Source organism: Branchiostoma belcheri, unplaced genomic scaffold (assembly GCF_001625305.1).
Source record: "Branchiostoma belcheri isolate BF01 breed outbred unplaced genomic scaffold, Haploidv18h27 scaffold43, whole genome shotgun sequence".
Lineage (NCBI taxonomy): Eukaryota > Metazoa > Chordata > Leptocardii > Amphioxiformes > Branchiostomatidae > Branchiostoma > Branchiostoma belcheri.
Genome location: NW_017804054.1, coordinates 63,128 through 89,888, shown reverse-complemented (window position 1 = coordinate 89,888; position 26,761 = coordinate 63,128). Strand labels below are relative to the sequence as shown.

Here is a 26,761-nt window from a genome sequence, read left to right as displayed (position 1 = left end):
GCTGCGCTGCTCTGAAATCGCCATTGAACATTAAGCTTAATATTTGCATAAAACATCCAGCTTGTGCATATGAAGCATAATACGTGGTCGCTGCTTTCCGGGAATGTAGCACAAAGCTTGATTGTGAACTTTCTTGCAGATCCCTTAAAAAATGACAATGAAAAATGTTGGCAAAGGGCATGTTTTTGATCCTCTAGATTTTTAGTTCCAAGCACCATTGTTTAAAAAATTGGCCCACCCCGCTATTTGTTGTCATTTTTGAAAGCATTCATACTTAAACTAATATTTAGTTTAAGGTTGTGATAACTCATTGCAGACACTGTGTTAAACACATTTTCCTATTGAAGAGAGCACATGCAAAATTGCCTTTAGTTTCTCTGTATGGTAATGGGGTATATTTTCAAATCATTTGCAATCAAAGTGTTTTCCCTGGTTAATCTTCTGAATCATAATTGACTAACACCTTTTAACATCTAGTCTAGTAAACTTGGCTAGTCTAAGTCATTTCTGAAAATAAAATATAGTGAGGGAACCTATAACAGAAGCAAACTGTATTTAGGGATGAATTGTGTAATTATAATGTAGAACAGAAAATTAGGTGGAACACTGCAAAGAGACACATTTTTTTCATGTTGATGCAGAGGCATGGATAGTCAAGATTTTGAAGTAGTCAGCATTTTTCCATACAATGATTTACTGGTTTTTACCATTTGGCACTAACAACAACACAAAATGAAATTAAGCCACAAACTTAATTTGGCTTGATAGCTACATTTATCCCCAAAGACAGAAGATTATTTATTGCAACAACAAGACACAGTGGAACATTTGAGGCAGCATATATTTGGCTGATGTTGTGAAGATAATCACACAGAAGTTCATTAAGGGTAATTAGATACACAGCCAACGTTGGAAATGTTCAAAACATTTTTCTTTCAAACATTTACCAAGTAAACTACTGTAAGTTAACAATGAAATATACCAACAAAAAGATTTTAATATATGAACATGATTTACAAGACCATAACATGTATTCCACAAATTATTTTTTTTAAAGAAGTGCGTGTATTACCAATGAAAAGTAAAAAAAGGCTAAAAAATACTCGAGTTAAGTTTTGTTCGGCCATTTTCTTTAATTTATGCCATGTAGTTTATCAGACTTTTTAATCACTATTTATGGACTTGTAGCACTTAAAAAGCTCCTGCAAAATTTAGGGCTCGTCTCAAGTTGATCTGAATTTTGAGTGATGTTTTACCCTGACAGATCCGTGAGCTTGACAGTAGGTCTGGATTTAGGAGCAGGAGATTCTAATTTTTCCATTATTATTAATACATAAAAGAGTTTACAAAGTTTGATAGAGATACCAAACGCAATTCCTCTGTTTCTATATTTCCACTTCTTGTCCCTGAGATAGCCAGGGCTTAGCCTGGAGGAGGAACTTCTGTCCTAGGGTTCACAATAGACCTCATTCCAGTCGGGTCAAAGGTAACAAAGATGGCATGAAAACAATTATCCATATCCTGTTTTATGGACTTTTCTTGTGTGTGTGTGTGTGTGTGTGTCTGTGTGTGTGTGTGTGTGCGTTTTTGTGCCGTATGGTAGATTGTGTCCATTACCCACTCGTGTGCAATAGCCATGTACCTGGCATCAATTGTTCTTTTATAATTATGTAGGTATAATAGGGCCAGCAGTCCTGATGTTCCTGTCCAAACCAGGCTAGATGAGACAGCCTACTTTGAAGTTGAAGACTAGTTCGTACAGGTGAGACAATGCTTTCCAACTTAAAGTTTATTTTTTCTGCATATTAAAAAATAAAATCTGCACAGGAGAAATACTGAATGGAATGTAATGAAGCAGTACTGTTAAGAACTGAGAGGCAATAACAAGCAACTAATACTACTAGTATAACCTCCTTGGTCCCACATTGCACTTTGAGTCATTTGAGATATAGCGCGCCACACTGTGCTTTGGACCTTTTACAGGCAGCAGTTAGCTCCATTCTTACTGTCATAAACTTGCATTTAGTGAGGCCAATTGCTGTTGTCAATACAGTAACTTTCGTTTCTTTGTCTTCAAGATGCGGACCCGGAGACTGGACTGCCGCAGGAGGAAGAACCAGACTTTTGTAGGCAGGGCTGCGTGAAAGAAGATGGGGAGGAGTGAGTATGGTTTCTTTATTAACACGAGACAACACTCCACATGCACACACTTGCACTCACATTTCTCTTTTTTCGTGAGGAGCCATTTAATGTTTACTGTAGCCGGCGACTTAAATTTCATAGCAAGCAACACTGAAAAATTCTTAATATTGTATGGTTGAATGCCAAATTACCCCTAAATTGTTGCTTCAGACCTTAACACTTAAATTCTCCTGCCGAAAAACTGTGTATCTTAGCCGGCCACATTGATTCCTTAGTCATCCTCTTCATATTGTATAAATGCCAAATTGCCCCCTAAATTGTTGCTTCAGACCTTTACACTTAAATTCTTCCGCCGAAAAACTTCGCATCTAACCCGGCTGTATGAATTCCACGTTGTTATCCTCTTCATAATGTATGAATACCAAATTTCCTCTAAAATTGTCGCTTTGGACCTTAAATTCTCCAGCCGAAAAACTTTGTATCTTAGCCGGCCGCATTGATTCCTTAGTCATCCTCTTCGTTTTGTATGAATGCCAAATTACCCCCAAAATAGTCGCTTTAGACCGTTCTTGTTTACACTTGAATTATCTTTGTATTAATTCCACACTAATTCCACAAGTCCATTTTTCTGCCCAAAAAAAATTAATTGGCACCCTCACCTGGTTAATTAATTGGATTAAGTTTTCCCGCCAAAAAACTTAGTATATAGAGCACTCTAACCTTGAACTTGTGCCCCCCTCCCTACTCTTCCTGCCCACCTCCCACACTTCTTCCACAACTCAGAGTATGTTTAGTTACACTGTTGTCTGGACTTCTTCGAACATGTAGTCACCACACTCTGCTGTAACACAAACACTTTGTTGATCGAGTGCAGTTTTTCCACCACTTAGACTTTAGAATAATCTCTCGCTCTCCTGGTCAGTCAATTGCACTGGTATACTGATGTGTCGAAGCATCAATGTCTCCGAAAAGACATCCCCCGGGAGTACACTTAGTGCACTGACCAACCAGGAGAGCGAGAGATTATTCTAAAGTCTAAGTGGTGGAAAAACTGCACTCGATCAACAAAGTGTTTGTGTAGCAGAGTGTGGTGACTACATGTTCAAAGAAGTCCAGACAACAGTGTAACTAAACATACTCTGAGTTGTGGAAGAAGTGTGGGAGGTGGGCAGGAAGAGTAGGGAGGGGGGCACAAGTTCAAGGTTAGAGTGCTCTATATACTAAGTTTTTTGGCGGGAAAACTTAATCCAATTAATTAACCAGGTGAGGGTGCCAATTAATTTTTTTTGGGCGGGAAAATGGACTAAACAAGGAATTAGTGTGGAATTAATACAAAGATAGAGAATTTAAGTGTAAAGAAAGGTCCAAAGCGACAATTTTGGAGGCAATTTGGCATTTATACAATATGAAGAGGATGACTAAGGAATTAATGTGGCCGGCTAAGATACAGTTTTTCGGCAGGAGAATTTAAGTGTTAAGGTCTGAAGCAACAATTTAGGGGCAATTCGGCATTCAACCATACAATATGAAGAATTTTTCAGTGTAATGCTCAACATGAAATTGAAGTCGCCGGCTACAATAAACGTTAAATGAAAAAAGAGAAATGTGAGGGCAAGAAAAAAGAGCAAAGAGAAATGTGAGTGCAAGTGTGTGCATGTGGAGTGTTGTCTTGTGTTAACAAAGAAACCATACTCACACCTCCCCATCTTCTTTTACACAGCCCTACCTACGAAGTCTGGTTCTGCCTGTTGCCTGGTCTCCGGGTCCACATCTTGAAGACAAAGAAACAAAAGTCACTGGCCTTACTAATGCAAGATATTGTCACCCAACATGCAAGTTTATGACAGTTAGAATGTTACTAAGCTAAATGTTCAGCGGCCTGTAAAGGTCCAAAGTGCTGGAAAAACAATCCATAAAAGTGTGACATGCTGCATCTCAAATGACTGAAAGTGCAATATGGGAACAAGGAGGTTGTACTGGAGACACTATATTGACCTCTTTCATGGTTCTAATTTTTTGGAGATGTGAAAAGGAGTCTAGAAAATGTGACATTCTGTGTGATTAAAATCAGTGCAAGGTTAAGTGACTGGATGGGTGACGTGTTATTCTAAGCATGACTTAGGTTATGAAATACAGAGACTTACTTTTGGAATGTCTTCATTTCCTTCAGCATCTTCAAGTCCACTGGTTTGCTGAGCCGTCATCGTAGGTTTCTCCCAGACAGGACAGCTGACTTTCAGCACACACCTAATGATATGAAAGGATAATTAGCATAATGCAAAAAACATCCCTGGGAAACACTTAATGAACATACCTGTAAGTAATGATTGATCAGAACACACCTAGTGACATAAAAGGATAATCAGCATGATGCAAAAGTAAAAAAAAACACTGAATGACTCAAGGAAATGAAAAGGTATTTTTTAAAGATATGGCCTTTCCAAAAAAGCAAAATGTTGAAAGTTGTAAACCTGTATCTCACCTGGATAAACTCTGTGCCTTCAAGTGAACTGGTTTGGACAGAAGTCTGCAACCATCAGGTGTCTCCCACATCTGACCCTTACAACACAAAGACATGAAAGGAGTATTATTATGATGTTTAAAAACCAAAGGCAATACGGAATGACAATATAAGATACTTAATTATGATAAAATTGCACAATCACATGATAGAACCTTAAAGTTTGCCTGTTTGGTTGTAGAAAGTTGTAATATAAAGAAAGTTATTTTAAGCATGCTACTGGTAGAGTGTTCTGAACACATCAAAGAAATATAGTAGTACATGCAATACATAAGCTGTAAAGCATTCTCACCTGTACAGACTCTTCACTCCACTGTGTCTTCAAGTCAACTACCGGTAGTCCTCGTCTGGCCTGGTTTGGACCGATGTCGGCCTGGTTTGGACCGATGTCGCCCCTCATCACAGGTTTCTCAGAACAGGAACATCAGGACACACCTAACTACATTGTATATGCAAGAATAGTTAGTCTTAAAGTGTCATCTCAAAACCCCATATTTCCAGGCAACATTTAATGATTGCGAAAGAAAAATTTGATACATTCTTAAAACCTAAGGAATGTTTTTAATGTCATTGGTGTGTCACAGAGTTCTTAATAAATAACAAACAAAAATAACAAAATTTGTCAAGCATTGTCTCACCTGTACAAACTCTTCATTTCACTCTTGAGCCTTAAAATCACCAAGTCTGGTCTGGTCCAAACTTCTCAGGTTTAGACAGGAGCCATGATCACTATTGCATCAGTCAGCAGCCACCTAACTATACAACATTAGAAGTTACATGCTTGTTTCAAACAACTCCAAACATGGTTGGGAAAATATAGAATCCAAATTTTCTCACCTGGTCTACTCTGGTGCCTCTGTCATCACTCAAGTCTCCTCTCCTCAGGACTACCACAGCTAGCTAACCCTCCGGAAACAGACAGCTACATGATTCTATGAAGAGTATTATAACTTGTGACTATCTATTAGATAGTCACAAGTTATTATCAGTTCTGTCAACATAAAGAATAAATCAAAGTTTTCCGGCTCTATTAATTTAATAAAAATGCTGTTGGCTAGATAATTTACATGGTATGTATCATCATGTCATTCCTAAAGGTTAAAGTCGATATTTAAAAACATTTGTTCATTACAAACACCATGAAACAATGTGACAGTAGCAACCACATAAAACATTAAAAGCAAGACTACTAAAAACTAAAAGCTCTTCATCTGAAGCTGTATAATACAAAATTCAAATAAACTAGGCACAGAATGATTGGACCACTGGCATTTCAGTTTGACTTTGGGGTTTAATTTAATTTGGAGATGTCCACATTCCAACAGGTGTTTTTAAAAACAAAAGATAGTTTTTATGAGTGCATTATTTTTATGAGTGCATTATTATTTTTATTACAAATTTGAATTTGCAGCGTTGTATACTTGGTGAATGAGATCTGGATTCACATATTTGGCACACATCGCACATGGAAAACGTTCGAGAAAACGCGGCAAAATTGACTCTTTGACAGGCTGTCTCAAACCTCTGACCTCCTCAACATGCCAGAATGTTCAACACTGATTTGAAGGTGGGCATCCCAAGGAAGAAGAAGATAAGGAACGGTCCCTCGGAAGTTACAGATCTACACCGTTTCTTGTGGAATATGACATGTTCTTCAACATAATGTCTGCCAAATAGTTTGTTACTTACTTACCGATACGAAATAGCAACGTCGTCTCCAAACCAAGCAATTCTGATCCATTTTGTCTTTGCCAAAAATTCTCCAGATCAGGAAATCCGCATTTTCTCCTGAAAACACCACGAGAACGAGAATTAACGATTTCGAAAACTTCCCACCGTTCCACCACTTGTTACAAAGACATTCTGTCGACAAAAACTTGAAAAAGTACCCGAAAAGTTTCACAAAAATCATGAACATGTACAACCCAGAACATTTTCTGACTACTAAACCGCCATTTTTAACTAACCATGCAAAGCGTGCTTTTACACTTGTTCAAACGGCCCTGTCCAATAAGCTAATTTAATTACAAAGACAGCTCCATCTACCAAAACGGTTAACTCAGTCTTTCTATTAAACGTTTACAAAAAATTACAGAATGAAGTTAACAAATTTTATGACGTGTTTATTTCGATTTGAACCTTTGAGTTTCCACCCTTAACGTTATTTACGCGAGGTTTGGGAGGGAACACCAGAGGGATTTAATTATGCACACGTGCACATGCCAACAGGTGCTCTGAACCACGCCGAGAAAAACAAAACGCAATTTATGTTATCGTATACTATTGCTTTTGACAAATATGAACTTACAATGTTGTATAATTGACCAATAAGACCTATACATACATTTAACATACACAATGCACGGAAAATGTTTAAGAAAACGCGGCAAAATTGACTCTTTCAAAGCCGGTCTCAAATTAGAAGTGGTCGCTCAAGTTACAGAAATACACCATTTTTACAGAATATAACTTGTTGACTTTGATATGTTCTTACCCTTATTGCTATGGAATAATGTCTGCCGAGTAGTTTGTTGTTTACCTGAACGAAAAAGCGACGTCGTCTCCAAACCACGCAATTGTTCGCCATTTTGTTGTCTTGCCAAACATCCACCAGGTCAGAAATCCGCATTTTCTCCTAAAAACACCACGAGAACGGCAATTAATCTACTTCTAAAACTTCCATAGTTCCACCGCACAGTTTAGAGAGACATTCTGCCGACAAAAACTCGAAAAAGTACCCGAAAAGTTGCACAAAATTAACAACCCAGAACATTCCCGCCGTACCAAAGCGCCATTTTGAATGAACCATGCACCACGTGCTTATTATACACAGGTGTTGAATCGGTCCTGTCCAAAAAGCTTTTAATTTAATTAAGAAGACACCTTCAACAAACCTTCACCAAGTATTTCTATCACACGTTTACAAAAATTACGAAATTTCAAAACGTTTTTATGCCTTGTATTTCGACGATTTGAAACTTCCAACCTTGTTTACGCGAGGTTTGGGAGGGAAAATCATTACGCACACGTGCACATTCCAACAGGTGGTTATAACCACGCCGAGAAAAACAAAAGAAAGTTTATGTTACCGTAGTCCTTTTCACAAATATGAACTCACGACGTTTTCTTACCCTTGTTGCTATGGAATATTGTCAAATAGTTTGTTGATTACCTGTACGAAAAAGCGAAGCTATCTCCAAACCACACACTTTCCAATGTATTTCGCCATTTTGTTTTCTTCCCCAAAATTCTCCAGGTCAAGAAACCCGCATTTTCTCCTCCAAACACCGCGTGAATGGCAATAGATATGCTGCGAAAACTTCCCATAGTTCTACCACATAACTTAGAAAGACATTCTAAGGACAAAACGTTTAAAAGTACCTGGAAAGTTGTAAAGTTACAAAAATAAGAAGCATTCCCGCCGAAGCAAACCACCATTTTTACATGACTCTGACACGGTGGTCTTTTAGCGCCGCCCAGTGTCGGCTGAAAGTACTGCAGCCGCTGGCCTCATATCCAACTGTCACAATCGGACTGCACTTGACCGTGACACGGTCCTGATTTAGCGCCGCACAGTGGCGGTTGAAGGTACTGCAGCCGTCGTACGGAATCAGCAATTCTGACCTTGATAAGACTGTGCGAAAGGTTTCAGGAGAAACTGGTCTAGCAGCTAAATAAAGCCTGAGTTTATGAGATATCGATGATTATACAAGCTTTGAATGAAGAAAATCACATTACGTAACAAGAATACACTACCGACATGTCACTGTGCGGCGCTAAATAAGGACAATGTCACGGTCAGATGCAGCTCGATTGTGACAGGAGATGAGGCCAGCGGCTGCAGTACCCTGAACCGCCACTGGGCGGCACTAAATTCGGACCATGTCACGGTCAAATGCAACCCGATCGTGGGAGATGAGGCCAGCGGCTGCAGTACCCTGAACCGCCACTGGGCGGCGCTAAATTGACACCGTGTTACGGTCAAGGGCAGCCCGATTATGGCGGCGGGATTTGAGGCCAATAGCTGCAGTACTTTCAGCTGTCACTGGGCGGCGCTAACTTAGGACCGTGTTGCGGTCAAGTGCATCCCGTGAAACAGGTGGAGAGCGTAGAATGGCCATGCACGTTGCTAATACCAGCCATTAGAAAAAGTATTATTGTGGAAAAACTAAGATTTCTACAAAGATCTAGAAGATGTCAACTGTCGCCGTGTGTCTTTGAAAAGAAAGGGGTGTACATGCATATTTTGTACTTTAATAATATCATTTTCTTGTCTTCTCCAAAATTCACCAGGTCGGGAAATCCGCATTTTTGTCTTAAAAACACGACGAGATCGGCGATATGTGTAACGTTACCGCCAAAACTTCAATATAGTTCTACCACACAGTTTATGACATTTTAAGGAGGAAAAAATTAAATTCATTCAATTCAAGTATTTCTTTTTTAAAACTGGCCAAACTTTATTAACCTGAGGATGCCATTCATAAAATTAAGTCAGTGTTGCCTTATCCAAATTGAAAGGCAAAATGACAATGAAAAAGGATTTTATGGAAGGTGAGGCCAGTGGCTGCAGTACCTTCACCCGAGACTGGGTGGCGCTAAATTAGGACCTTGATACAGCATAAATAATAAACCTAAGGCTTGTACTCAAAAGTGTCTCTGCGGCGTCTAACTTTAAGTCTTTCAGTGAAATATGACACTGCAAAGGCACCTTTAGAATATTTTCCATGCTGGCTCCATATTGTTTCTTTGCCTTTCATTCCTTGACTATTTGCCTTTCATTCCTTGACTATTGTTATCAGGAAGAACGCAAAAATAAATCCGTAAAAATTGTGATTCAAAACTCCTTAGAGTCTTATTCATTATCAATTATAAAAATCAGCACCCGAATACTTCAAAGATAGTACATATACAGAACAACAATTATCTTGTATTATGATTATTATTAAACTCTGATATAAAGACTACAAATCTACAGCTTTTAGAATTAATAGTTTTATAGGGGGCTAGAGTTTAACCTGCATTGATCTAACATACTAGGGGTTTCTGTTGTACTAAACCAACAATTATGTCATGTTGTCAAAACAGTGTCTGAATATAATCTCCAAGCCTCAGTACTTGCATAGATATAGCTATCAACACTTTTGAATTCACGCGACTGTGACTTGTGTATTGTCCACCATTCTGATTGGCTAAACCTGAACACTGTCGGGTAAGTTTGAATTGGTATGATACACCACAAGCAAATCTAGGTCTAATTCTTTCAGGCTGAATCAATCAGAATGGTGGAATGTGACGTCACGTTGGAACATGATATTGGACTTCAAATCATGAAAAAGTGATACCTAATCCCATTACAAGGAAGACAAATACATGTACAGCTGCACTGCCTCTGGTCTGGTCATAGAATTAGAAAACAAAATTCTCCATGTGGATTGATGTACTAAAATCTTTCCCAACCACACCTCTTGAACACTATGGAAGGCCGTCCTTTCAAAGTTTCATGTTCCATGTCTGTCCCTCTAACTTTGTTGTGTTAAGTTCATCTACATGGTCTAGACCATGTTGTTCAAGGTTCATGTTTTCCACAGGTGTACTTCCTTCTCTTTGATCATCCCAGACTGACTACTGCTACCGCTACTGCCGCTCCTCGAGTTCTCCGCATCGCTCTCCTCGCCAGACGAGATGGCGTCCTGACAGTTCTGTACCGCCGGGTTCACGATCACCGTGCTACTGGTCGTTCTCGTCATCCCGTGTTTCAAACTCCCCTCCGTGGACGCCGCATTCCGCTTGTTGGAGTTGTTGTTGTTCTCCGAGTGAACGCCCACTCTCCGGGGTGGGGGTCTGGGCGCTCGGTCACCCTGCGAGGAGTTGTTGTTTGGCCAGTGATCGTTGAGGACACTTTTGAGGATGGCGTCAGAACTATGGGAGCCCTTCTTGGGGCTCTCGTCTTCTTGGTCTCCGTGAATCTCCATACTCACTTCCTGTGATGGTATGAAAATAATGTATCAAGGCAAAAACTTGTTTGAAAGATGAGGGATGAGAAGGCAAGAGAATAAACATAAAAATCAGTTAGAAAACCCCCTGTTAAAGCTCAGAATAAACTCATCTGCAGAAGCTTTGATACATGTATCTATACAACATTCGAGGCACTCTTAACAATTCTTAAAACATTTTTAATGAAAAATTGGGAACAAGAAGACCGTAGCAAATTCGTATTACCACATCATATAATTACATCAAACTTAATTTTTAGGAGAGATTGAAAAAAATATCCCAACTGCCGTTTTGTAAAAACAATAGCTCAAGAAAAAAGTTAACAGTACAGTTGGAAGCCTATTGAAGAATTTAAAAAGTTTAACGGTTAATAGTTTTGTTGATGAACTAGTATATTGAAGTAGAGACTAGGCAACAACCGGTAAGAGTGTACGAGTAAGTCACAGCATTTCTATGGAGCTTTTATTGGCAGCAAAAGTGAGCAGTGTATGTTACAGTAGATTTATGAGGAGACAAAGTTTGAGAGTAAGATGAGACTGCTGAGAGATGGAGGAAGTAGACAGTGAGTTAGAGCAGCAGCAGTGTACCAGGGTGGTTACCTTCCTAATCTCCCTGCTGGGACCACTCGTGGGGAACAATGGGGTTAACCATTATAGCCTAGTCTGCAAATAAAACAACGGGGATGCATTAGGGGTCAGCAGGAAAAATTGTTTACAGTTTGCTTTCTTTGAATAAGCAAGAAACAAGGGAAGACTGGGATAAAAATATGCAAGGCTTCTAGTTATCTAGATTATGAGGGTTAGAATCACTGACAATGGTCGAGCTGACGTTTTGTTCCTGACCACTATCCCTATCCCAATATTCCAGTAACTGTCCTGCTGCTGTAGACAAGAAAATCTTTAAATATTGTGTCTGCGGTTGAAGCATTCAGGAGCTGGTCAATCTCTTGCTGGTTGTGTCACTTAGATGTGAAAGCCTATTTAGGAAATGATTGTCGAAGGACCACCACGGATGTCCATCTTTGTGGAACGCAACTGTGAGTTATTATTCCTCAACAACAACAATAGTACAGGAAAATATCAGACCATAAAATGACATCACATCAAAGTCCAGTTATTGCATGATTTCTGTATTTATGACAAGACAACCCACCTGTGTTTCGTACTCGTCACCTTCGATGGTGAATCCATCCTCCAGAACCACAGGAATCTCTGTTGGCTCGTGGAACTCGGCAAATTGGCTACAAACAACAGAAATACTCTTGTTATATCTATAGATATTACTACCGTAACAGTAGATATCTATAATGGCTGTTATTTTTAATCTATAATTTCAGTCATACAGAAAGTCTAAATGTCTTACCTGTAGTAAGGGTCCAACCATATTGGATTTGCCCTGGAACAAAAATGGAAAATGCACATATTTATCAAATGTGTCACCAAAGCAAGGTTCGTCTTTACACTTGACCCAAAATTGTCCTAAATGTTCCAAAAATCAAATCCAGCAGTAGAATATCAGTTCCTTCAAACTTTAATTTGATAAAAATTTGGTAAAAGTAGATTAATCACTTTTGTCATGATAGCTGAACCAGGATTGCACTTAATGAATGTACAGTTACTGTAGTACTTAACATTTCAGGCAACATAAAGGTTATTTCTTGTCAACTGCAACAGACTTATCTTCAAGGAAAGTTTTGACATTTGTACTCACCCTTCAAACGAGTACTTGTTTGTGTTTGGCACATCAAACATCTCCATACCAACACCAGAACCTGTAGAGACATATCAACACTGCAGTATTGTACACCTACATAGTCTTACACACTTACAAATGTAGATCAACACACCAAGTTGTAACATCAACATGTACACATCATGGCGGATGGCCCAGCTCTCCATAGAAGATTAACTTCAAGGTAGAAATGACAGAGAGACTTAAAAATGAAAATTAATTAAGAATCAAGAAAAAAAAGGAAAGTGATTTTCCCTGAAGGTGCTGGACATTTGCATTGCCTATTGACATTCAGGTAACGGTGCCATTTTAAGGTTATTAAATGGAGCTACTGAGCTAAATTGATGAAAATGTTCCATCCAGGTCTTTCATTGATGCACTGACAAGTATAATGCATGACACTGGACTAAATTCTTTTTAGTTTCTGTGAAGCTGAATGGCTTTTAATTTACACATTTCTTGGTGTTAATACCTACATTGCATAGCCAGCAATAACAAAATCTGTACCCTATTGCAAATTTTTAAGTCTAAAACTGGACTAAATTTAATCCTCAAAAGATATCGAATGGGATACAGAATAACTGTTAACTTTAATAAGACAATTCACAGTATCCTGAACTCCAAACTCAATAGAAAGAAATATTTCATGCACAAAGGTACTAGCCTAAAGGGTTCACAACAATACACTTTTCCAAACAGCTACATACTAAAAATCACGACCTTCCTCAAAGGATTCAACAGACAGATGTGCCTCCTACTTTTGGGAACAGAAAACACTAAAAGTCACAGACAAGGAACAGCTGCAGACATAAAACAGCTGTTAAGACATAAACATGGAGCAAACATGCCTTGGCAGATGTCTCCAAGACGTCTTCACGACCATTGTTTTTGCTGGCTATGTAAAGTCGGTCACCTGATCAGCACCAGCCTTCCTCATAGCCATCCATATATGCAGAGGGGGGTTCCATATATCCTGGGTATCCAGAAGGAGACGGGACAGGAGAAAACAAAAAGAAAAATTGGTCGATAGTTTTGTTATTTGGGGTACTGGAGGATGTTTCAGGTGTTTTATTTACCAGGTTGGGAGGGGGAATAGCTTATGATTTACGAAAAGAAAGGGAAGAAACTACAAGGAAGACGTGGCATCAATTTAGACCGTCTTTCAAAATGCCAATTTTCAAACTAGGCCTGTTTCATTTATTAATAAATCCTTACAATTGTCAGGGGCCAAGTTTCAGACTAGGTTCTACATATGTACAAGTCCACTACTTTCATCATTGGGCTACTGACTACCATTTATATATGAAACCCTCCTCTTCAACACTATTTTATAGCTGGAGCTTTAATTTTAATCTACGAGTCTATGTATGCTATAGACATTTTTACTCAAAGTACGAAAGAAAAGAAAATGAGTTAACAGGATGCAGGTGGAGTGGACAGTACAGGAAGAGTAAGAGAAGATATTCACCCATCATCTGAGAGTACCGCGGGTCGGCCGCTCCTCCCGCAGGCGGGGGTGCGCCCCCTGCCCCGCCCCCCGGGTGGGTTGTCTCCTGGTGACTGGTGACGGGGGTGGCGGCAGGGTTGGGGTTCTGTATGACTTGTGCACCAGCTGGAGGGGGAGCACAGACAGGAAGAGACAGAAGGAGACAGGCACAGATTTAGAAGGAGACGGCAAAAACCTTAACCCTGAAAACTGTGCTGAGAAGGAAAGAAGTACCTTCATCCACACAGTGTCAGTGAGACCAAGTCTCTTTTTTAACCTCCATCTGCACAGTTGTACATAATATGTCTTACAACCTAGGTAATAAATTGTGTAACAGCAAGAATGATAGATCAGAATGCCAGGTACATCTTGGGGAATCAAGACATGTACTTTCCACTTGTGCCAGGCAGGTTTCCCAATGGCTGTAAACATGGGGTATGTTTCTTATATATATATATATGAACCTTACCTATACTTCCTGCAATTGCTGCTCGCACATTTCGTTTGTACCTGGAGTACAAAGGAAAGACACATTGTACTTAACCATTAGATCACTAATACATGTGTATTATGACATAATATTTTTTCAGGCCCTTGTTGTAAAAAGACGCTCTCAGGAAGAAAGCAACCCAGTCTTCCTTTATTGCCCACGATCATGATAATGATTATTCTGGCATACTCATTTTCACCTGAATGAAGTGAGGTAAGTAATGGAGAAGGTTGGTGACTTGGCAGGATTCGAACCCGGGACCTCTTGGTTCTGAGCCGAATGCTCTGCCATTACGCCAGGCAACCCCACGTAAGTGGCTTTGAAATGAACAGAGGCAGTAATGACACACACATCTTCTTGACTTTAATTATCTTGAATTGTTGGAGAAGAAAATTTGTGTGTTCCAGGTGCACTCACAGCCTCTTGTATCTGAGCATGAGACAGATGAAGATCCAGGCTCCAAAGAAGATGACAACCCCAATCAGGATCAGAAGGATCCTCACAATGTCAATGTTGTCCTTGTCGGTCCTCGGGGGAACGAAAGGCTGCAGAAAACAGTTCAAAATACGTTCAAGGAAGTTGCAGTTGTAGAATGGATCTAACGTTCACCTAAAGACGGGAAAATTGTTCTATTAAGACAGGGCAGGATTTGATTATTTGTGTTAAAGACACAGTAACTGTTGTTCTTCGTTTTCTTCCATTTGCTCAGACACTAATAAAGATTATGAATCACAGTACAGATAATATTACCCTTTGTCCAAAAACAGGAATTTAAATCATTGCAACTAAAATTTGTTTGACAAAGTATCAATTCTTTAGTGTTTTGACATTTTAATCATGAATGTATACACATTAAGGTGTCAAAGAACTAGAATGACTTACTAAAACCTCTATCACGTTGAAGTCCTTGAAAAGTCTTTCTAGGCTGTCATAGTTTTCATCAATGGTCCTAGATTGGGAAAAGTACATACTCATATATCAGTACAAAAATGTTCAACGGTGATTAAAAACTAAGTATCAAGGGGCAGGTCTAGTCTAATACATTTGGTCAGTTCTATTCCTACATGTAGCAAAGTTCTGTGTGAAACTCATCTTGTCATCATAATCTAACAACTGCAACAGATTTTAATATGGCAACACTACAATATTTGCTGTCAAATAGGTATTTTACTGGTATTTCTATAATTACATTTTTTGGAAAAAAATTGTGTTTCTATATTCAGTAAACTCTGCTTGACTTACGTTATGACGTTATCCACATCCATAATCTTGTTTGTTTTTGTGTTCACCACGTGGATCAACATGTCAGTCCTGCAAAATAAGATCATCATCTCTATCATCATACAGCCGCACAACATTGACCAATCAGAAGCCATCATTTTAAATTGATCACCAGTATGAGGCTCGTTGGTCAACTACTAAGCATCACCATATTGCAACACAATAGGCCTACATACAATTCAGTGGAATAATGAGTTTCTAAGTGGAAATATCTAAACAATTCTTCATGGTGCTGAAACGCCATCTACTCTGCAGTCTTATTACTTGTACTACTTTCCTTGGTACTGAAATGCTTTCCTCGGTACTGAAATGCTTTCCTTGGTACTGAAATGCTTTCCTCTGTACTGAAATGCTTTCCTTAGTACTGAAATGCTTTCCTTGGTACTGAAATGCTTTCCTTAGTACTGAAATGCTTTTCTTGGTACTGAAATGCTTTCCTTGGTACTGAAATGCTTTTCTTGGTACTGAAATGCTTTCCTTGGTACTGAAATGCTTTCCTTGGTACTGAAATGCTTTCCTTGGTACTGAAATGCTGTCCATGGTACTGAAATGCTTTCCTTGGAACTGAAATGCTTTCCTTGGTACTGAAATGCTTTCCTTGGTACTGAAATGCTTTCCTTGGTACTGAAATGCTTTCCTTGGTACTGAAATGCTTTCCTCGGTACTGAAATGCTTTCCCCGGTACTGAAATGCTTTCCTCGGTACTGAAATGCTTTCCTCTGTACTGAAATGCTTTCCTTGGTACTGAAATGCTTTCCTCGGTACTGAAATACTTTCCTTGAAAATAGGGAGAAATTAACTGCACAGAAAACGTAGATAACACAATGAGAGGAACTACTTCAGAATCCCTTCCTCTTATACTCCTGTGTATGTATTATGCTTAGCAAGAGGTAAGTATTTTCTACAATACATGGATGAACATTGCAGGTAAAAGGAACTGACTTTGTGAAGTCAATCTCTCCCTCATCCACATGGTACTGTATATCATCCATGTTCACCACAGCACCAGTGATGTTGGAAGCAAACCTGTCATTAAAAAGAAAATGTTGATGTGGCTTTTGCTTGTAATGTCTCCGTCATTAAGGAGACACGTAGTTGACGACTCAACGATAACAACGGTTGCGATGTAGGAGCAGAGATGTTTAATGCAACACTCGCAGAGAACGTACAATGGCGGACAAAGGGCCGCTCACAGGGTGACTTCTAGTGGGGTCATGGGTCAACACAATCTAGTAACCTAAATAGTGTCAACATGTCCATGAATAGTTTCATCAGGTTGGTAAGTCACTGAATAAACATCTTGTTACTCTCTAATCATAAGAGGTACTTTGTGTACATTATTATCTTCAGATACAGTGAAAAAGCAATACAAAATGTAATTGTTTAGAAGGATATGGATCAAACCCACATGTAAAACTGAATTTGACAATCAAATACATTAGAAAATTGATCTTATCTACTGGAGTTCAAGGCAGGACCAAGACAAAGAAAGTAAGGTATAGGCTCAAGGAAGTACAAGCTACACTTACGTGATCTGACTCAGTTGACTGGTGTGTGGTTTAGGAGGGAATGGAAAAGTTAGTAAATGAGTATCAGGTAAGAGAGAAGAAGTAGACGTAAGAAAACAGAAACAAATCCTCCATATGTCAGTGAAGATCAGACATCCATAGAGCATCTATCTTGTCTGCAGGGACTTTTAGTGACTCTCAGATATTATCTTCCGTTTGTACAATCTTCAAAGTGTATTAAATGTATCAAAATGCACTTATTGATTCAGTTGATGACTAACAGTAGCATATGGCAAAACATTAATCAATCAGATGGTTGGCTTCTGCTGTTTCAATCATGCAAATAAAATTATTTATAACTAGAAAGGCCAATATTTGCTTTGGAGCAAATACAGCGATGGGTTCACCACATTTTACCACATGGCAGGGAAAGAATGAGAAACACAAGGGAAAACAATGATTTAGTAAATTACATTGATATAACTATAATATGAAGTAACATACAACTAAAACAACAGTTGGATAGCTATTCCCTACTTTATTGGTTAGGATTTTTAATTGCATAATGCAAACTGTTGATTTTCAAAATAAAATAAAAAACGTTCATGCCCCGCATTCCATTGCTGGAGAAGAAAAGCTTGAAATACCTACCAAAACACTTGAATAAAGACATACTGTCAGTTAATCAAGTTAAATCTCAACAGCCAATCAGCAAGAAGTATAGAGGAAAGCTGCATGCCTATTGGTTGATGCCCTGCATTCCATTGTGATGACTCATGCCCAGACGTGGTAAACACTATCCACTAACACAGTAATACATTTGCTATAACACAGCCAAAAAACTCAAATAAAACCATTCTAAAAGCCTGTATCACAAAAATTTAAAAAACGCCTAGGGGTATTTGCCCACTGTACCTCCATACCAAATTTCAGGACCTTAGGCCCTAAAATGAAGAAGCTGAATCCATTTAAAGGAGGAGGAGAAGGAGGAGGAGAAGGAGGAGGAGAAGAAACATCAGAAAAAGCAATATGGGTTCACCACCACTTCGTGGTGTGGTGAACCCATAATTATGCAACAATTAACAAGCGCCTTACGCGATGAAGGCCTCCCTGAATGTCCGTACATAGTCAGGAATGTCGTTGATGACTACCTTCACTCTGTGTTCATCCCGCAGCACATACACCTGTGGGAGGGAAAAATACATTCATCTTGGACAGATATCATTTCTTAGCTGTGTGCTTGAAATATAATTGCATGTACATGTACCGGCAATACATTTTATTCACATATCCATAGTTCCATAGCCTTTTTTAGGCTGTAGAGGCTCTCTCCTACAACTGCGTTTACAATGTGCCTCACAAACCAAAATCAGGTATCCAATTTATACCTGGGTAGAGTGAGGAAAGGGCCTTTCCTAAGGACATAACCTCTTGCGAGAAATTCCAGGAATCAAACCCGTGACCCATGAACCAAATCTGGTGTTTGATAGCCTAGCCACTCGGCCATTGGACGGTGCTGATATATCCAGTACCAGAGCTGATGAAAATCAAAGGACTACGATCAGATCAAAAGTCCAAACATCAAGAATGTAACTCAGAACTCACCCCTTCCGAAAATAACCATCAGGTTAGTAAAGTATAGGATACAAGAGTTTTCTCACCCCTATTTTTGATTTGTCGGTATGTTTAGCATCATCCTCAGCCCTGACTATCAGCTCGAAGTATCCTTTTGTGTAATCCACAAACAGTTCATTGGTGGTCAATACTCCACTCAGAACTCCTAACTGAAACGTCTTCTTCATTGGCTTGGGCTGCTTCCCCTGTTCTATGTAGGTGGTGGATTCTATGTAGTAGTACACAACACTGTTGTTTCCTATATCTGCATCTATGGCCTGGAAAATATAAGGACATTAGGTAGAATGGTTGCAGGGTAGAAGGGTTTTTTGCAACAAAGATTTTAAAATTTCTCGGTTGATTACAGTTTTCTGCTAAACTACTTACCTCAACCTGGATTAGTTCAGATCCATATTTTGCATCAACAGTAACTCCTGTATGAGAAAAAGAAATAATTATAAATCCATAAAATCTAAAAATTAATTTTTCAAAATCATAGTATACATCTTAGTATATTAATATGTTAATAGAAGGGATATATGAATCATTTAAAATGCTATTGCCAGTGTGAAGTCTTATAACAACATAAACTACACTGGACAAAATAGCTTCGGATACAATCATATCCAACTCATATCATATACAATCAGATTCCAGTCACATCCACTCGTATGCTCATATTCTTAAAGAACACAGCAAGAGAGCGGCCTGGATATCAATGTATCCCAACCTATTTTGTCCAGTGTTACACTAAACAACCTGTTACACCCAACCTTTGCAACCTTTAAAGCCGTCTAGTGAACACAAAGAGATGAGAGCTCCTGTGTGTTGTTGTACCTGCTGTGTACTGTTTGCGTGTGAACCTGGGCGGCTGATCGTTGATGTCCTCCACCTCGATCACCAGCTGCTGTAGGGAGGAGTCAGACACGTCGATAACCCTCCTCCTCTGTCTGGGCACCTCATAATCTGCATCACTGGTGGCCTATGGCAGGACAGGCATGGTAACAATGATAAAGTCAAGCAATATCAAAAACAGTTAAAGGTAGTCCCATAGCCTTGTTGAGACCGTAGGGGCAGTAGTTTGTTAATCCACTGTGTCTAGGAATTGGCATGGCATTGGAACGCAGAGCCCATCTCTCTCCTTCCAATAGTGTCAGAGTGAATGTCATTCAGCACCAAGGACAGGAACAATAAAACATATCATTCAGCACCAAGGACAGAAACAATAGTGTATGTGTGAATGTTATTCAGCACCAAGGACAGGGACAACAAATGTCATTTAGCACCAAGGGCAGGGACAATAGGGTTAGTGTGAATGTCATTCAGCACTAAGGACAGGAACAATTGTGTCCATGTGAATATCATTCAGCACCAAGGACAGGGTATCAACCTGGGAAACCAAGACAGCCCTACCCAAAAGTGAGACAACAGTTCAGTGTAAGATTCCTGTACCTTGATGAGTAGTGTGTGGACAGGTTTGGTCTCCCTGTCCAGATCCCTGTGCACAGACAGGATCCCTGTCTCCTTATCCAGCAGGAAGAACTTCCCTTCATTCCCTCCTAAAGAAAGACATTGGAAATAAGACTGAGAAAACACAGCTTGACAACAAATTCATTTCATGGTACAGCTTTCAAAGGCCTCACATGTACCTGTAAGACATTATTTTCTCTGAAGAAAATAGTGTATGAAATATAGCTGACAGGTGATATGCATGTAATATTCTTATAGTAAATCTCTCACCTGTGATGAAGTAGAAGACAATGGCATTGTCTCCCTCATCTTTGTCTATTGCCTCTGTAACCCTCCCCACCTCAGTCCCTACCTCAGCATGTTCTGGTACTGACAGGGTCTGCAGGTACACCATGCCTGACTGGGAAGACAATAAACTACTATATGAGTCCAAGAAAGCACTCATTTATCAACTACGGTATGAGACCAGGTCACAATTATGTCTACTAACTGTAGTGATTCCAAGTATCACCTCTTGCCAACTACAGTGTTCAGTAAAGATTCATCTTTGACTGTTATCTTGTTCTTTTTCTCTCAAGTCATTGTTTTTATTATAAAGCACATAAAATGAAACATAACTCACCCCATCCCTGGGAAATTCTGGCTCATTGTCATTGACATCCTCTACCTCCACTCGGAAAGGCCTGGTGGATTCAAACGGCTCAGGAAGGCCCTGGTCTCTGGCTACAATTATAAGCTGGGGAAAAGAAAGTAAATAATGAAGTAGAATAAGAAGGAATTCCTAGAATCATCCAGGAAAATCAGGTCTTGTTGTATCTTTCTTTTAGACAAAGTAAACAACCTGCAAAGTCATATTGCAAAATCATATTTCTGTCAAAAGAACTACCTAATTTTGAAAAATTCAAACATATGATAAGCATTATATTATTACTGCTGACATATTGAGTATTGTACAGACATTTTAACACCAGAGTCTCACCGTGTATTCAGCCTGATGCTCCCTGTCTAACGGCTCTACTGTCGTGATGTTTCCCGTGAATGGATCGATGGTAAACTTCTCCCAGTCCCCTCCCCTCTCCCTCCCGTTAGGGATGAAGAAGTCATAGCTGACGATCCCGTTAATTCCTGTGTCTTCATCCACTGCGAAGGCTTGATAGACAAAGTGGCCAGAGGGAGAATTCTGAGGGGAAAAGAATAAACATCACAGTGAGTTTAGTTTATATCAGTTGCTGTGCTGTAAAACATTCTTTCTAATTCTGCTCTTGATTCAACAAATGTTGCAAATTCATCACTCACTCACTCACTCACTCACTCACTCACAACAATCAAACCTTGATATTATGGAGTAACCTACTTCTGGTAGTCAACATCATCCATACACAAAAAACATGCCTGTCCTTGGTGCTGAATGCCATCCACACACAGTTCTAGTCAAACAGTGGCATAAGTCTAACACAAAAGTTAGGGAGTTCACTTTAAAGATGGTACCAGGAAAACTTTTCAACAACTTATCCCCAGATAATATACATCAAGTCATGGGGTTTTGTGCGCAATAATTTATCTTTTCCAATGTCATTGAGCTTTGAAAAAAATTACTAGATGGCAAAGATACTGAGCTGCCTTTCTGCAGGCATGCTGGTCATCATCATCATCATTGGTCGACCGTATTGGTCGGGGTTATACCACCCCTTACGAGGTGACATACCCTTTCGTTAGCTTAATACAAGACGGGGTTCGCCACGCCTCTGTCCGGGTGATGATGTAATCACCATGTGTGATGATGCTCAGGCATGCTGGTACTGTTCATCATCATACAACAGTTGCCACAAAGAGTTGCCACCAAGTCCTTACCTCTGGTATAGACACAGTCATATTCCTACTTGGCCTGATGAACCGTGGTTTCTTGTCATTTACATCCACCACAGTCAGTAGCACCAGGGTTCTGCCTTGGAGACGAGGGGTGCCGTGGTCTGTGGCTACTACTTCCAGTCGGTATTCATTGATCAGCCGAGCTTTCTCACTCAGTACAGTGTTAACCGTAAGCAATCCGGATTCCTCATCGATTCTGAAGGAATCTGGAAAAGATTCATTGTACAATTACAAACATGTCTGTTCCAGATGTACTTTTGAGTATGACAGATAAATATATCAAACCTCAAAAAAATATCAAATATTTAATATTTAAATATTTCAGGAATAAACATTGTCATCTTTAATAAAACATAAGAAAATGAGTTTGTTTGAAATGCACACAATCTACTTACTACCGATGTTTCCTTCTGCGATGGAGTAGGATAACCTTGAGTTGTTGCCAAGGTCATTGTCCTGAGCGTGCACATACAGTATGGATGTTCCTATTGGTTCATTCTCCAGGATAGGTCGTGCATATTCATCTTCATCAAACACTGGAGCAATGTCGTTCACATCAGCAATGGTGATAATCATCTTAGAGGGAAAAGGAAAGGAAACCTTTCAATAAAATTATGCAACTTGAAAAAAAAACTTAATCCAATGTGCTTCTAAGACTGAGAAGGCATTGAGAAATGCTGGAAATAACTTTGTTGCTTTTCACTTATATCTGTTACATTATTATAACCTTATGGATTGGCATGCATTTGACAAGTGCTTCTAATTCAGCGTAAAATCAGTAAAACAAATGAGTGCAGTACTAGTTTTTCTTTTTGAAGACTGCTACGAAGTTGACAATTGTGCAGTGAAAATGTAGGTGCAGAAGTATGCTACTCAAATTTTCACAGTTAAGGATTAGCTCTACATTTTTTGAACAATCAGGACATATTTCCTACTTCATCTTCAATACCACATGTAGCATTTTCTAGTCCAATAAGATAGTGGAAAATGGAATACGTGGTGCAGCCATAGAAAACAGGATGGTATAGTTGTCCCCAAATTACCTGAGTCGACTTCCATGGAAGAAGCTATGTGGAAGGTTGGGAAGTGTGAAAGACAGGGTCAAGCACAGTGACAAGCCATGGAGCAGAACTAATCTAGTAGCAAGCCTTTAGTGACAATGTAACTAGAACACTGCTGGAAGAGTTATGACACAGATGACATACACTTCTATGACAGGAATTTACATGTATCCAATACACTACATGAGGATCAATTTAGGTGACGCTATCGGGCAAAGTAAAAACAAGGTGAGTAAAATAAATTGCAACTAAACTCCACATTTCATACAAGACAATATGTTCCCAAACTCCTCACACAACTTCAGCAACAGTAGGAAATGTGTTGGAATCATACAATGTAGATTAGCTTAATCTAATACTGGTTGTCACACAAGTTGCCAAGAATCTGATGATCATTCATGTATTGTGAATCTATCAGCTCTATAATATGCACTTTAAATCCATATATGACATGTATATTACAACTAAGAAGCCAGGTTCACCTGAGTTATGACCTGTGTGGTGCCGTTGGTGCCCTGTGAGTCACCACTAGGGTTGGTGGCCTGGATAGTCAGCTGATACAGTGACAGGGTCTCTCTGTCTACTGCCACTTGGGTGAAGACTTCACCTGACTCTGTCTCTATCCTGTAATTTAAAGTCACATAGATGAATTTCTTTTTGTACTGTCTTGGCCCACTTGAAGTGAAGACACAGTTTAATGTTTTGCCAAGTACTGCTAGCAAGACCAAATCCCACAGGTCCACCTTTCATCTACGTGACTATATTTGCCTTCGTCACAAGGGTATGTTTTCGGGTTGGCCATGGTACCGGTGGAGTGGCTGTGGTGTGGTAGATGTCAAAGTCATAACTTGAGTAGTTGTGGATGGATCTTATTGACATTTGGTATTTAAGTAGCTGTTATGAAAACAAAGGTCAAGGTCAAAAATGGTCCACCTGGCTTTTTCTAAAGATACTGCAGAGGGCATTTTTAAACGTTTTTTCATCTTCTGAACTTTCAGACAAATTTCATAGCAGCTGAAAAAACAGCATGGCTGGTCCACCCACCTGAATGTGTCGTCAACATTTCCAGAAATGAGGTGATACAGAACTTTCTTGTTCTGGGTCAGGTGGTCAGCATCTGTGGCCTTCACCTGTCCTACCAGAGCACCTGGGGGAACACATGGTCATCAATAGTTATTGAAACATTTTGTTTCCTCTTTTTCTCCTTTCTGTAAATATTGATTCCCTGTTGAAAATAAATAAATGAAAAACCTAGCATGAAAGTTAATCTGTGTTGGTACAAGTCATTATTAAATAAAGGCTAAGCTTTAACTTTGGGTAAGTCTGGGTTTGGGTAAATCTCGGTAAGTCCCAATTCTGTAACCTAGGTGTTGGAAGTTAAAGCTTAGCCTTTATTTCAAAATGAAAAACCTCTTTCCTTTCATCTAGGTCTGTCCTTGGCCACCTTCTTTACTGATTGCCAGGATAGTCCCATAGTCTGCCAGGTCACCAGTCACAGTTCTTCTCCAGGTGATTTTAGGTCTGCCTCTGTTTCTTTTCCCATCTCTTCTTGCTTAAGAACTAATAAAAAAGATAATTTACTTACCAGGTGGTACATCCTCCATCACTTTCACCTTGTAGATGTCTTGTAGGAAGACAGGAGGGTTGTCATTCACGTCTAGAATCTCGACCAGGAGTGTGGTGGAACCGTTTCTCCCGTCCTGGTCGTACGCCGTGACAGTCAGGGTGTATGCAGGCCTGGTCTCATAGTCCAGCGACTTGGCTACTATCACATGACCAGTGGATGCTGAAATCCACCCACAAAAAAATATTGGTAACTTGTCATTTCAATATTCAGTGTGGTATACTGTGATTCATATTCTATCCTGAGATAGTATTTGTTATTCCATTGTCATTTTATTTTTCGGTGTATGTATTTTCATTGCTGGATGAAATAACATTTTCAAAATTGTGACAGTTGAATTCAGAATGAAATCTTGAGGTTTTTTCCCAGCCTCAGATTTTGTTTAGATATCATCTCGGTAAGTCCATGCTCAGTTCCGGGCATGATTCGACCTAATTCAAATCTTGTGTCAAGACAGCAAAATGTCCATCCTTCGGAACAAGGTTCTGTCAAATCGTGGAATGTAGAAATCAAGTAGTAGATTGTACCTCCTATTGCAAAGTCTCCATCATCATTTCCATCAGTGATGGCATAAGTCAGCACGTTCTCCTCATCATTGTCCAGGGCAACTAGACCCAGGATCTGTGTGTGGTAAATTGAGAAACAGTCAAATCAAAGATAGTAGTGTATGGTTGTACAGCACATGTCTGTCCTTGGTGCTGAAACAGAAGTTGGGAGCAGGAACACAGCAAAATGAAGGTTGTGTTGTTACACTTGCAAGGCAAAATACCTGTGATGAAACAGACTGTCCAATGTCCAATATTACTTTTGTACTTATTTGTATAGAATGCTGATATTCCATATGTGACCTGCTCTCAATATAAATTTACAAGATCCAACTCTTTATTATTGTAATGACAAGATAGCAAAACAAAAGCTTTGTTGTTGAATTTGGAAAGGAAAACAACTGTCAAAAACAGACTGTTCTTACTCCCTGGTTATGATGCTATTTCATATTGTATGCCTGTCCTTGGTGCTGAAATGCCGTCTGTTCACAGCAAAGTACTTACCGAGGTTCCCCCATACTCATCCTCACTCACAGCCAGGCTGTAGGAAGACTGCTGGAAGTATGGGCTGTTATCATTGCTGTCCAGGATCTTTATAACTGCCTTTGTCCTTGTCATCTTCGGAGGAGTACCCAGATCAGATATCTAAAATATACAACAGGTTAGTTAGGTTCATTAGAACTATCTATTAGATCAGAAACATCTGCATATACCTAACAATAAGAAAGGGTGGTAGACTCTCTCAAAAATTAGTTTGAGTTTACTTAAGCTTTTATCCACTCGGTGATTTATAAGTGAACAAATGATGCACATTCCAAAATGTTTGAAATGTTCCATTCACCTGTATGGTAAGCTCCACAATGCCATTGTACCCCATAGTCTCTCTGTCCAGAAGCCTGGCTGAAGAAATCACTCCTGTACTGTTCTCTACCTCAAACAACATCACTGTGGAGAAACACAATAAACATGTTCTGAGTGGTAAATGTAGTTCTTGCAATCAAGAGGTTGTGGGGTTGATTCCTGATATTGCTGTTCATGACACTGTGGAAACTATTAACGTTACCTTCACATGATTTCCCTCACTCCACCCAGGTGTAAATTGCTACCTAACCAATAGACATGTCACCTATTATCAGATATTTCGCCAACACAAATATTTCTATCAGCATGTGAGAGGTCATCACTTATCATACGATCAAAAGATACCAAGTCATATTTTGAAAGTTCATCTATTCTGGTAGAAGTTTTTAGCTCCATAATAAGACACAATGTCTTTTGGGATGCAACAGTGCATGAAAAGTGGTAGCCAGGCAGCAACAAGGTTGGTAGCGGCTACAACTGATACATATATGTACAGCATAATACAAATCATAACAACATATCATAAGAGATGACAAATAATAATCCATTACCATGCCTGGC

The 26,761-nt window shown here is 39.4% G+C and overlaps 1 protein-coding gene across 1 annotated transcript in view; it reads right to left on the bottom strand.

The window, feature by feature from the left end:
• Positions 1-10,168: 10,168 nt before the first annotated feature.
• LOC109478292 (cadherin-23-like) overlaps positions 10,169-26,761 on the bottom strand; it is a 69,783-nt gene continuing 53,190 nt past the window's right edge. Inside the window, exons 43-66 of the mRNA XM_019779760.1 lie at positions 26,181-26,284; positions 25,844-25,984; positions 25,322-25,415; positions 24,756-24,956; positions 24,215-24,317; positions 23,653-23,794; positions 22,505-22,685; positions 22,092-22,315; positions 21,220-21,420; positions 20,863-20,976; positions 20,511-20,640; positions 20,223-20,329; positions 19,608-19,752; positions 19,158-19,204; positions 18,818-19,048; positions 18,252-18,340; positions 15,250-15,316; positions 14,785-14,912; positions 14,347-14,387; positions 13,860-14,003; positions 12,371-12,431; positions 12,023-12,055; positions 11,813-11,900; positions 10,169-10,647 (exon numbers count right to left, since the gene is read on the bottom strand). Coding sequence (XP_019635319.1) covers positions 10,240-10,647; positions 11,813-11,900; positions 12,023-12,055; positions 12,371-12,431; positions 13,860-14,003; positions 14,347-14,387; positions 14,785-14,912; positions 15,250-15,316; positions 18,252-18,340; positions 18,818-19,048; positions 19,158-19,204; positions 19,608-19,752; positions 20,223-20,329; positions 20,511-20,640; positions 20,863-20,976; positions 21,220-21,420; positions 22,092-22,315; positions 22,505-22,685; positions 23,653-23,794; positions 24,215-24,317; positions 24,756-24,956; positions 25,322-25,415; positions 25,844-25,984; positions 26,181-26,284 — 3,224 coding nt within the window. The 3' untranslated portion in view covers positions 10,169-10,239. The remainder of the gene's footprint in view (positions 10,648-11,812; positions 11,901-12,022; positions 12,056-12,370; positions 12,432-13,859; positions 14,004-14,346; positions 14,388-14,784; positions 14,913-15,249; positions 15,317-18,251; positions 18,341-18,817; positions 19,049-19,157; positions 19,205-19,607; positions 19,753-20,222; positions 20,330-20,510; positions 20,641-20,862; positions 20,977-21,219; positions 21,421-22,091; positions 22,316-22,504; positions 22,686-23,652; positions 23,795-24,214; positions 24,318-24,755; positions 24,957-25,321; positions 25,416-25,843; positions 25,985-26,180; positions 26,285-26,761) is intronic.